General features: G+C 44.4%; 1 protein-coding gene across 5 annotated transcripts in view; it reads right to left on the bottom strand.

Annotated features, from left to right (window-relative positions):
* Positions 1–13,456, bottom strand: part of ELAVL2 (ELAV like RNA binding protein 2) — a 59,262-nt gene that overhangs the window by 27,096 nt on the left and 18,710 nt on the right. For all 5 annotated transcript variants that reach the window (XM_026866675.1, XM_026866676.1, XM_026866677.1 and 2 more), the window contains exon 3: positions 537–640. In XM_026866675.1, the coding sequence (XP_026722476.1) occupies positions 537–640 (104 nt within the window). The remainder of the gene's footprint in view (positions 1–536; positions 641–13,456) is intronic.

Below are 13,456 nucleotides of genomic sequence, written 5' to 3'. Positions count from 1 at the left end.
TTGATATTTCTTCTTCTAGAAATTCAAGAAACTGAATTTAGTAAACAAAAGGTGCAGGAGTTACAACACAAACAGGAATACAAAACATTAGAAACCTAGAGACTAGAGCCCTAGTAGTACAGTAATTCGTTAGTTCTCTCAGCATTTCGTTTTAAAAATTTGTAAGATAAGACACTAGCAACATGAAAAAGGTAGTATTAATAAGAAATTTAAACAATCTTTGAGAAAGTAAGGAGGAAGCACATAGTGTAGTGTTCAGGCTATATACAATAAAGCATACATCACAATTTCTCAAAACAATTCAAGCTCACATCTAAAATGTTATCAGGTGCATTAAAAATCAAAATTTTCTGTACTTAATCATTATCTAACTCTAAACAGATTACAAAGGACTAACCATCTGCTACATAGTGAAGTCCTAGTCTATTCTATTGACATTAGAATGCTTAAGTTAAACTTGGAAAAGAAGTCATGCATCTGATCAACAAGAAGTCAAAACACTACAGTTACTTTAAATCATAGTTAACACTACATACTTTTATGGTTTTAGTTTGAAGTCTCAATCCATTCAGAGTGTTGATGGCTTTTTCAGCATCCTTGGGGTCAACGTAGTTCACAAAGCCGTAACCCAAGCTCTGTCCTGATCAAAAAGAGGAAGAGTGACCATTAGTACCGCAGCGCTACAGAATGGTTAACTAACAGTGTTTAAAACCTACATAGACAAACTGAGTAAAAACTGCTTCTATTAAAGAACAGTATGTGCCCCAGATAAAGTTTCAAAGGTTCACAACACCTAATTTTTCTAGTAAGGTCAGTGTTTTTTAACTAGGTTCCTTGGTTCCCATGAACTGCCCTAAGTTCAATGCAGAAATGACTACAGTCAGTTTAATGAAAGACTTAAAAATTGCTATGCAAAGTAAGTTCAGGAGTTTGTTATGATCTGCTAGAGATTAGTAGTGCAGGAGCTTCAAGACTGAGACGACACCAAAAATCCACTACTTCTGAACTTTTAAACTGAACATAAAAAGTACAGTGGTAGAATTCTGTACCAGTGCTTGAAAATGAGTGTTTCAAATATACTTCGGTATCAGAATTTGAGCCATATTTGAAGCCAAACATTTCTACTGATGTTATTCACACACTAAATAGAGCCTCCCAGTAACAAGGAGTTTAAAGATCATTTTATTCTTATATTCAAAACAACTGGTACAAGTAACTGAGCTACATATAATCTAAAGATGCAGCATTTCCATGTTCTTTTGGCATCAGTAATTCAGGTGATAGATGGACATAAAGCATTTTTAATTAGCTCTTAATCACTGAACCACAGCCCATTTCTAGCAGTGTATTCTAAGCACTTTAAACACTTGAGAGTTTACCAGTAGTCATCTCTTGATAACTTCCTACAGTATACCATCCTTAGCCTGCATGCAGCTTTAAAAATATTTTTAGTATGCAAGGATGCAAATAGTTAGAAAAATTTAACATAGTAAAAGGATACCACTTAGGAAGAATACTATCCTTCCTGATGGGAAGTTTGTAATTGATTAAATACAACAAGAGAGGGTTCAGCAACAAGCCTACCACTGCTGGCATTTGTAATTTCATGCAAATTAGTCTACCATAGCACCAAAAGCTACCATAGCACCACCAACCCAAAACTATCCCCATTCTTTCAATCTCCTCCTCAAAACAGCACACATAAGTACAAATAAATTTGTTAGATTGGTTAGAAACCATGAACAGGTTAACATATGCAAAGTTATTAACAAAAAACATCCAGACCCCAACTGGATGAAGCCCTGAGCAACCTGCTCTAGACAACCCTGCTCTGAGCAGGAGGTTGGAGTACACAATCTCCAGAAGTGCCTCCAACCTCAGCAATTCCGTGTTTGTGACAAATAGTATGGAAACAGGCAGAAGCATTTCTGTACGCACTTACAGCTCTACCTAGATACAGCTAAGTTCCTTGTCCTCGAAGTGCCTTTTTCCTTATTAGTTTGATTACAGTAATTTATATACCAGTCACCTCCATCACTCCTCCCACTGTCTGCAGAAACCTCCCAGCAGTGTCTCCAAAAAAGAGCAACTTAAAGGAATGTATCTTTTTGTGCACAGCTTTTAGTCTTACCTCACAATAAAGAAACACTGATTTTTGGTACTATTCTTAATCTCCTAGGAAGGAACCAATTTAAACCACAACCTTAAAAGACATTACAAATCTCAAAGAGAAAGCCATTTCATGTAATGTGTTCCTGATACACTACTCACCAATTCCAGAGCGAACATAAGATGTGCAGAAGCTTCTACTATGCCTCTGTTCATGTTATATATTTCTCACATTAAAAACACCCTGACCACAGCATACCTAGCAGTTACAAAGCATCTCATTCACGACTAGTTCTGCTGGAGACATTTTATTAGTTAAGCTTGATAAATATTAGTAGACTAGCCTAGGAAACTGCACAAACAAAATCCAGTAATTTATTCAGGCCAAGCTTGAACTCATTTCTGCAGGTTTATTCTGTAATTCTGCAATTAAAAAGGCTTTCACTGTGAGCTGGGTGGAACACTGAAGTAGGTCACCCAGAGGGACTGTGAAGTCTCCATTCCTGGAGATACTCAAAGTCTGACTGGACATGTTCCTGGGCAACGCAGTCAGGGAGAACTTGCTTGAGGAAGGAGAATTGATTAGATTATTTGTAGAAATGCCTTCCACCCTCAATGATTCTGTGAAGAATTTCTTTTAATTCAGTTTTATATAATTTGGTCTATCATCTAAATTTCAAAGACGTTCAGATCTGACATTCCCAAGGGCTTATGTATTTGAAAAGGTTAAGAAAAGGTAGAACTTCTTAGAGAGATTGAAATTTTGCCTGAAGATTAGTGGTTCAATTACACATTATCAATAATTCATTGGCAAAAATCACTTCCTTCAAAGAAGCACATAAAGATGAATCTTGGCTCTCAACAAGCAATACAAATACTTGAAATTGAACCTGATTCCTGGAATCAGATGCTTGAGGGAGCACTCAAGTTTTCCTGCCTGTGTTAAGAGAAGATGTTTAAGAGGTTTGCCACTTCATATACAGATAGCCGAGTTTTAGAAAATACAAACACTTAACAAAATGCAGTAGAATCAGCTATTTCAAACAACCCATCAGATATCTCAACTGTTGTAAAGTGCATCTGACAGCTAGCAGTATTTCCCACTTGATGCGAAAGTGCCATGCCAGCTGGGTCACAAAAATTCAGAAGCTCAGCTCTTAAGTGTTTCACTGGGTCACAGTTTAGGCCCAGTCAGCAACTGAGCACCACACAGCTGTCCATTCACTCCTGCCTCTGGGGGGGATGGGGAAAGAAAATATAACAAAAGGGAAGAGGGAGGGATAACTTGCCAGTTACGGTCATAGACAAAAGACTGACCCGATTTGGGGAAGAGAAACCTGATCAATTGAACTTGAACATCACCACCATTAATTTACCAATCAAATTAGAGTAGGATAGCATGAAATACAACATTTTAACAACACCTTCCTCCCACACCTCTGTTCTTCCCAGGCTGTTTTGCTCTTAATTTCTCTATCTCCTCCCCCCAGCAGAACAGGGGTGCAGGGGATGGTGGCTGTGGTCAGCCCATCACCCACTGTCTCTGCCGCTCCTTCCTCCTCACGGGGAGGACCCCTCACACTCTTCCCCTGCCCCAGCGCGGGGTCCCCCCCACAGCAGAGAGTCCTCCATCAACTTCTCCACGGTGGGTCCTTCCCACAGGCTGCAGCTCTTCACGCCCTGCCCCAGCGTGGGTCCCTTCCCCGGGGTGCAGTCCCTCAGGAACAGGCTGCTCCAGCGTGGGTCCCCCACGGGGTCACAGCTCCTGCCAGCAAACCCGCTCCAGCCTGGGCTCCTCTCTCCATGGGGCCGCAGGGCCTGCCAGGAGCCTGCTCCAGCACGGGCTTCCCGCGGGGTCACAGCCTCCTTCGGGCACATCCCCCTGCTCCGGGGTGGGCTCCTCCCCGGGCTGCAGGTGGAGATCTGCTCCCCCATGGACCTCCCTGGGCGCAGGGCACAGCTGCCTCACCACGGCCTGCGCCGCGGGCTGCGGGGGAATCCTGCTCTGCCTCCTGGAGCACCTCCTCGCCCTCCTTCTGCACTGACCTCGCTGTCTGCAGAGCTGTTCCTCTCATATTTCACTCTTCTCACTGCAGGTTTTCATTTCTTAAATATATTATCACAGAGGCATGGCCACCATCATTAATTGGCTCAGCTTTTGCCCGCAGTAGATCCAACAGCTTCTAACAGCTTCTCACGGGAGTCACCCTTGTGACCCCCTCACCCTCTATACACAAACCCAACACACACTGATGTACAAACTTCAGTCCAAACCTACACTAATACCACTGTGGCTGAACAAACCAGAGAGAAGTCCCATCTGACTGTGGATTTCACATGGAGAGAGAGCAGCATACCCAGTGCACACAGATTTTATTATAGATACCTGGCAAATAAAATTCAAACAGGTTCTTCTTCTGTGCAGCCTTTCCCCTCTTTCAATGTCTAAACTTTCTGCTTTCAAGGCAAACCAAGTGGAGGCTAGGTGCTTAGAATATCTAAGAGAAGCATCATTATTTAATAACTGTAACAACTAACTTGCATTGCCTGAAGACAAGGACTAAACTGAACACTGACATAAAACAGCTCTGGACTCTTCCATCTGTGCCTCTTCTACAACAAACTCCACTTGCCAAGACAGGTATCTCCCAAAGAACACATATTTGTTTCAAAGTCCAGTAACACACTCAAAGTAGATTACGTGTCTGAGTCCACAATAGGGTGATAGAAGAAAAAAAGTAAATCTGTAGTTGTCCACAAATTAAATAGTCCTCAGATCTAAATGTGTACCAGAAAACAGCTTAGTCTCCTACTGTTTTTAAGACAGGGTCTGCTCCATCTGTTTCTTGCTCAGCTCTGTTTTTCCAACTTGTGCTTACTGACTCTATAGTCTGAAAAACCTGACACCTCTCCAAGTTAGCTGTCCTGGTGCTTTGTCTGCTATAATGTGTTTGAAGTATTCTGAACATCCAGTTTGGCCCTTTCCTAGATCTACAAAATTATGGCCTACTCAACCTCACAGATAAGAGACTACAGATTGACTAAATTCCTTATTTTTGTGAGTGATTACTGGTGCTATTAAGAAGAAAGAATTCATCACCTTCAGGGGGAATACTCTGCTCATTTGTGGAAGTGAGCAATACTTGGGAAGTTACACACTCAATCAGTCGAGCTGCTTCTCCTCAACAGCACTGTGTAAAGCTGTTTTTGTATACTTTCTACTTGATTGTAGGAATTGGACATTATGAATATTAGACAATATGGTGTAGAATAAAATAATAGTTCGGTAAATGATTGGTAGAAAAAGTGACCTGAAGTAAGAAAAGTCAAAATGACAAAATGACCTGGAAGGAATGAAAAAATGAATGAGAAAAAGTAGTCTGACTTGAATTTTGCTTCAACAAAATCTGATAAAAACCAAGAATGGCCATAGCAGTGGAAGGGCCTCTCACAACCCTCTAAGACAACAAGTGTCATGACTTGAAGGTACATATTCATTACATTTTATGTTTTATGCAACTGACACTTGCAAAGTCAAATTCAAGCCTAAGTGGCAAAAAAATCCTTTCAGTCAGGTATCTCTTTCAACATAGGCATGCTATATCCACCACAAAGTATATCACTGACAGATGTTCAACTTTTAAGTATGCAGTCTATAAGAAAATGTGAACTGGAAAGCACTATGCTGCTTGCTTTAATGGAGGAAATAATTCCATTTATGTTTCAAGTTTATGAGCTTTATAAATATCACTCAACCACCATGTCTGATGATTACACAAATTAAAGAGTAATTTATTAGATAATGCCAAGTTACTTTTTAGCATTATAGTCAATATATGGAATGGATTTTGAGAGGAGCGGGACAAAAAGTAATTTCAAACACTGCAGTTCTAGTTAGTCTGAAAGGACTGCTCAGAGACTGAGTGGAGATCTACATACACACTAGAAAGACGTAGATGAAGTAATTTAACGTAATTTAACATTAAATTAGTAAAGAACACATTGATTCAGCATTTAGAGAAAAGTAGACAGACTTCACAGGTATCCACCAGCAGAAGACCAAAAATGTTTCAATTTGGTAGAGGAGACTGAATAAGTAGGAAGGTATAGTCATGGTCACAGTGCTCCTAAATTTACTACTGTGCTTTGAAAAATGTCACTTTTTTTGCTTAAAACCAAACAGGCTCTAGTTCACAATACTTAAAGGAAAAAATCACAAGTAAGCTAGACCTATCCTGCCCAACTTGTTTCATGTGTTCACTTTTTTACTATTTAAATACTGCACACAGCTGTAAGAGCCCCAAGAAAATATTCTGCTATACAATGGTCAGAGAAAGTTCCAAATGGATGCTATCACAGAAGCAGTCATACAAAGTAGAAGTGACACCTGTTGTCCATTCCTAATGTTTTGAAGAGTAGCAACAATATTCCTTAAAGTAGAATAGAGACCTTTTAATAGAACTGATAAAATCAACATTTTCCTCCTCCTGAAAACAAAAACATTCAACTTCTTGAATAGGAATAATCTCACTGTAGAACTCTACTTACGTGAAAGGGCTCCTTTGTTATTTCCAGCAACTGCTCCAACATTTTAAATAGACAAGATTATAGCAGACTCCTGAACTGACTTTTAGAAGTAAAAATCATGATGAAAACTTAGGTTGGACTACTGGAGACATGACACAAGTAAAGAAATTACAGAAAGATTGAGAAGCTTCACTGGTTGGTTGGCAAAATCCAAGCCAAGTCTAGTTTTTCCTTAAGGTAACTCAGGACTGTAGGATAACACTGCACTGTACATTTCCATGAGGCACAGCTAATGCTCAAAAGCAATTACAAGTCAGGTCACTTTACTTGATCACCATTAATCACTTATGCAAAGCTCTCTCAAACTTGGGGAGGAATAAGAGATCTAGAGACAAAGTAGTGTTTCCTATTGCCCTGTTACTACCCAAATCATTCATAATGCAAAGGTAAGCAAGTGAGTTGGTGACAAAAAAAAAATGAGTACCAAACCTGACTGGACTGTGATTCATCTTACTACCCAGAAAAGTCCTCTACTGGAGAAGTGTTCACACAGAAAACATTTGGTTGCATGAAAAAGCTTAGGTGTCCTGAGGCATCCCCCAGCTCAGTGTTGGAAGACTAGTTAGTGAGTCTCGTCACAGTCTAGAGAGATTACTCTAGATAGGACAATTAATAGAACATCAAGTAAGAGTGTGGACCAACAGGACACCTATTTTCTTGCTGGTTGCTGTTATCTAAAGGACTTGAAGTCCACTTGCATAGTAAATACAGCTAATCTCCCCCATTTGAACGTAGAACCTGACATCACTTGTTTTTTGCAGCGTCTGCTGCCATGCTCAGTTGCATACACACTCCTCTACTTCGCTGTCAATGTAGAGATTGTATACTCCAATTATAAAAGAAAGTAAAATTTTTATCTAGATTCAAATAAAGTGATGCCTCCTCACTATTGTCAGCTTCAAAGGCTGGGCTGCTATTGGTGATTGTCTGTCCAATGCAGCAATTTATGCCTCAATGGGTCTGAGGGCAGCACCTGAAAAAAGTGATGACCAGTTAAAGACAAGTGCAGTATAACATGACAAAGGTTTTACTCTCCCTAGATAATCTATACATCATTACCATCTTTCTGTAGTTTGTTCTTCTCAGTTTTTACTGCATCTTCTAAGATTCCTGTTTCTCTGGGAAATCCAGAGCTTATTTCCAAAACAGTAATACAACTATACTAGAATGTAAGAAAAACTAAGACATTCCAAACTAAGTTATCTACCCCCACAAAGCCTGTTTTCTTCTTTCCAAGAAAGATGAATTAAGATTCTACTGTTATCTTAAGGAGTTACACTAACAGCTGAACCAGGTCACTTTGCCCAACCACACCGGGCCAGCAATTAAGATGTTTTACAGCCTCTCCTAACAACCTCCCTGGAAAATGGCCTACCTGACAACTTTTAATACAGGAAGAAGTATACCCATCAACATTAATTATCTTTCTTTTTTCTTTGAAGTACCCAGAATAGTCACAGGCAATGGCTTGTCTTCTAAAGTTTCAATATATCTGTCACGTGAACAGCTATATTCCTCCATGTTGCATTTCCAAAAAGGACAGAAAGGACAAGAGCCTTCAGATCAGACAATTTCCTTGGAGGCAAGTCAGAGATCCTCTCCTTTGACCACTATACCCATAAATCTGGAAAATGAGTGAAAGTAAAAAGTGAGACTTTAACTGTGTCTAACAGGAGACTTCACTAAGTAGACTGATATGCAGGAATGTCTCTGTGTAGCTGCTCATTTCAGCAATGACCAAAGGATTATACTCTATTTTATAATAGACATTGGAGTACAGAATTGCTGTAAAATGCTTGTTACCTTTTAAACCTATGAGCTACCACTCAGTTTCAGGAGGAACATACCCTAAAGCCTGTAGACAGCTCAGAACCAAGAAGAAAAGGGCAGCATCTTCAACCAGCTCTTTGCATCCAGCCCAGTAGCATTGAGTATAGTAAGACAGAATTCAGTCATCTGAACTATGTAGTCCTGTTAACAAGAGTTTGCTGAAAGTGCTCAAGTGTCATTTACAATCAGTTACACTTTAAAAGAAAGGATTGAAATGTAGACGAGTATAAGCTTTAACTTAACAGATGTTAAGTAAGCCCTTTAAAAAAGCTAGTTCTGAAACACGGAGAGCTGTATCACACAGATGTGATGGTTTAAGCCCTGCCAGGACCAGAGACCACATTGCCAGTTACTCCCCCACCCTCAGACACAAGTAGGGCACAAACCCTGCATTAAAATAAGAAGAAATTGAATACAACAGTGCAATAAACAATCTGAACAACAACAATAGCAATGACAGCAACAGTAAACAGCAATAACAATAAACAAAAGATATACAGAAAAATACCACGATGGTTACAGACAGCCCCGTGCTCCCTGCTACCAAAGCCACCAAGGAAAAAGTTCCCACCCTCCCCCACCCAGACCTGAGGTCAGTATTGTATGAATAACCCGACTGGAGATCCCTTCCCCGTCTCTCTCTGCTGGGGAAAATTAACCCTATCCTGGCTGAACCAAGACATAATCCACCCCTTTATTCTATACCATCTGCATCATGCCCAGCTGGCATTTAGCAGTTAACAGTAACAAAACAACAATTTACAAAGGCACAGCATAATTTACAGCATGTTCTCACCCAGAATCAAGTCCCCTGTGGTACACATCAGACATTTCCATTGTCCTGCATCACCCACCAGGTGCGCCCAGGTCCTTGAGCAAAAGCAATCCCGTGAATGGGTTTGCCTTTACCTTTGCCTGGTGCAGGACTAAACCAGACCATTTTTCCTAATATATTCCTCACGCGCACCACAGGGACTTTATCCCCATCTACAGCACATGGAGGTCTCGACTGATCCGGGCCAGCTCGACTGGCAGATCCTCTTGTGTTGACTAGCCAGGTGGCCTTTGGTAGATGCATGTCCCAGTCTTTGAAGGTGCCACCTCCCAGTGCTTTCAATGTGGTTTTTAACAGTCCATTGTAGTGCTCGATCTTCCCAGAGGCTGGTGCGTGGTAGGGGATATGGTAGACCAACTCGATGCTGTGTTCTTCTGCCCAGGCACTTATGATGTTGTTTTGGAAGTGGGTCCCATTGTCTGACTCAATTCTCTCTGGGGTGCCGTGTCGCTACAGGACTTGGGTTTCAAGGCCCAGGATGGTGTTCCGGGCGGTGGCGTGAGCACGTGGCGCTTCCTGTGGCGGGTCTGTGGCGGGGTGATGTCGTCGATCTGCCAGGCCTCTCCATATCTATATTTCAGCCATCGCTCTCCATTTTGCTGGGGCCTCACCCGCTTGGCATGTTTGATTGCAGCACACGTCTCACATCTGTGGATGATCTCTGCAATGGTGTCAATGGTGAGGTCCACCCCTTGATCTCGAGCCCACCTGTATTTTGCATCTCTACCTTGGTGGCCCGAGGTCTTGTGGGCCCCGCAAGCTATGAACAGTTCACCTTTGCACTGCCAGTCCAAGTCCACCTGAGCCACTCTGATCTTAGCAGCTTGGTCTGCCTGCTGGTTGTGTCGATGTTCATCAGCGGCCCGACTCTTGGGTACATGGGCATCCACATGGAGCACCTTTACAACGAGGTTTTCCACACGGGCTGCAATGTCCTGCCATACTTCAGCAGCCCAGACAGTTTTACCCTTATGTTGCCAGTTGTTCTGCTTCCATTGCTGCAGCCATTTCCACAGGGTATTCGCCACTGCCCACGAGTCGGTGTAGAGGTAGAGCCTCGGCCACTTTTGCCCGCGCAGCAATATCCAAAGCAAGATGGACGGCTTTCACCTCTGCAAACTGGCTCGATTCACCCTGTCCCTCAGCAGCTTCAGTGACCCGTCATGTGGGACTCCACACAGCAGCCTTCCATCATCGATGTTTTCCCAGAATACGACAAGACCCATCAGTGAACAGGGCATACCGCTTCTCCTCATCTGGCAGCGCATTATATGGGGGGGCCTCCTTAGCACGTGTCACCTCCTGTTCTGGTGACATCCCGGAATCTTTGCTCTCTGGCCAGTTCGTGATCACCTCTAGTATCCCTGGGCGGCTGGGGTTCCCTATTCGAGCCCGTTGTGTTATCAATGCAACCCATTTTCTCCACGTGGCATCGGTTGCATGATGCGTGGAGGATGCCTTTCCCTTTGAACATCCACCCCAGCACCGGCAGTCGGGGTGCCAGGAGGAGCTGTGTTGCAGTGCCAACCACTTCTGAGGCAGCCCAAACTCCTTCGTACGCTGCCAGCATCTCCTTCTCAGTTGGTGTGCAATTAGCTTCAGAGCCTTTGTATCCCCGGCTCCAAAAGCCCAGAGGTTGGCCTCGGGTTTCCCCAGGTGCTCTCTGCCAGAGGCTCCAGGTAGGGCCGTTCCACCCGGCTGCGGTGTAGAGCATGTTCTTAACCTCCTGCCCTTCCCGGACTGGCCCGAGGGCTACTGCTTGGGCAATCTCCTGCTTAATTTGTTCAAAGGATTGTTGTTGCTCAGGGCCCCATTGAAAATCGTTCTTCTTACGGGTTACGTGGTAGAGAGGGCTCACAATCAGGCTGTAGTTGGGGATGTGCATCCTCCAGAACCCCACAGCGCCCGGGAAAGACTGAGTCTCCTTTTTAGAGGTTGGTGGGGCCATGTCTGTGATCTTGTTTATCACCTCCATTGGGATGTGGCGACGCCCATCCTGCCATTTATCCCTAGGAATTGAATTTCCCTTGCACGCCCCTTGACTTTCTTTTGCTTAATGGCAAAGACAGCCTTCAGGAGGATTTCAATTATCTTCTTCCCTTTCTCAAAGACTTCCTCGGCTGTGTTGCCCCATACAATGATGTCATCAATGTACTGCAGGTGTTCTGGAGCCCCACCTTTCTCCAGTGCAGTATGGACCAGTCCATGGCAAATGGTGGAGCTGTGGTTCCACCCCTGGGGCAGTTGATTCCAGGTGTACTGGATGCCTCTCCAAGTGAACGCAAACTGTGGCCTGCACTCTGGCGCTATCGGGATGGAGAAGAATACATTAGCAATGTCAATCGTGGCGTACCACTTGGCTGCCTTCGACTCCAGTTCATACTGGAGCTCCAGCATGTCCAGCACTGCAGCACTCATTGCTGGCGTCACTTCATTCAGGACACGGTAATCCACAGTTACCCTCCATTCACCATTAGGCTTCCTCACTGGCCATATAGGGCTGTTGAAGGGTGAGTGAGTTTTGCTGATCACCTTCTGGCTTTCTAGTTGACGGATCAGCCGATGGATGGGGACCAGGGAATCTCGGTTGGTGTGGTACTGCCGCCGCTGCACCATCCTGGTAGCAATCGGCACTCGCTGCTCCTCAACCTTAAGCCGCCTCACCCCTGAGGGATCCTCTGAGAGGCCGGGTAAGGTGGACAACTGTTCAACCTCCTCCAGGGCAGCTACACCAAAAGCCCACCGGTCCCCTTTTGGGTCTTTGAAGTGCCCTCTCCTGAGACAGTCTGTGCCCAGGATGCACGGGGCATCTGGGCCAGTCACAGTGGGGTGCTTATGCCAGTCCTTCCCAGTCAGGCTCACTTCAGCTTCCAGTAGGGTCAGCTGTTGGGATCCCCCTGTCACTCCGGAGATGCAGATGGATTCAACCCCACTGGAGCTCGATGGCATCAGGGTGCACTGTGCGCCAGTGTCCCCCAAAGCCTTATACTCTTGTGGGTCTGACGTGCCAGGCCATTGGATCCACACTATCCAGTAAATCCGATTGTCCCTTTCCTCCACCTGGCTGGAGGCAGGGCCCCTCTAATCCTGCTCATCATCACTCACTTCTTGTAAGAATGATTTACTGGTCCCCTCAAGAGGGTCAGACATAACGTTCACCATTCTATTCTGCCTGGGGGATTTCTGACTGGACACTGGAGCTGCACTCTTCTTGGAGGACTCCCCTTTTGTGGTGGTCGTCCCTTTCAGCTGCTCTACTTGTGCAGCCAGGGCAGCAGTGGGCTGTCCATCCCACCTCCTCATGTTTTCTCCATGGTAGCGAAGGAAAAACCACAGGGTGCACAGTGGTGTGTAACTTCTGCTGCCTTTCTCTTGGGTGGGGAAACGTTTACTTCTAATGGCTGAGACATCAGCCCATGTAGGTGGAACGTGGGACATGTCCTCTTCCACTTTCTGGAGCCTCTGAGACAGTTCCTCCACAGCTGAGACCCAGGAATGCTGAGATGAAGGGAGATTTCCCTCATATTGCCGGAGCTTGCCAACCACTCCATCCACTGTTAGAGTGTGGGTGTCTGTCCACCAGAACACTATTGCCAATGCTTTCGAGTGTGCTTCTGGTGCACTCTGCAGGAACTTTCACCACAACAGGTGTGTGCAAGGGGCCTGATCTGGGTCCATGGGTGACTGCTCATCATTCAGATCACCATAGATCATCTCAAACACAGCCAGTTCCCTGAGGTTCTGGATGCCTTTCTCAATGCTGGTCCATTTGCCCAGCTGACATAGGATATCATCCTTGTAGGGGTGCCTCTCCCTTACACTGAGCAGGAGTCGCTTCCAAAGGCTGAGGGTTTGAGTCTGTTTCCCTATTTCCCTATCAATGCCAGCATCCTTGGCCAAAGATCCCAGCTGCCTGGCCTCTCTCCCCTCCATTTCAAAAGCACTGGCTCCATTGTCCCAGCATCGGAGCAGCCAGGTGCAAATCTGCTCGCCTCCCAGTGGGCTGAAATCTCTCCACATATCTTGTGGCTCAGTTGGGGATAGAGATTGGACGATCACCACTTGCCCTTCCTCCTGTTCCCGTGATGGGCCTGG

The sequence above is a fragment of the Athene cunicularia genome (genome assembly GCF_003259725.1).
Source record: "Athene cunicularia isolate RWA chromosome Z unlocalized genomic scaffold, athCun1 chrZ_part3, whole genome shotgun sequence".
NCBI classification, from domain to species: domain Eukaryota; kingdom Metazoa; phylum Chordata; class Aves; order Strigiformes; family Strigidae; genus Athene; species Athene cunicularia.
Note: the sequence above shows the minus strand (reverse complement) of the source record. Positions and strands in the feature narration are given on the sequence as shown.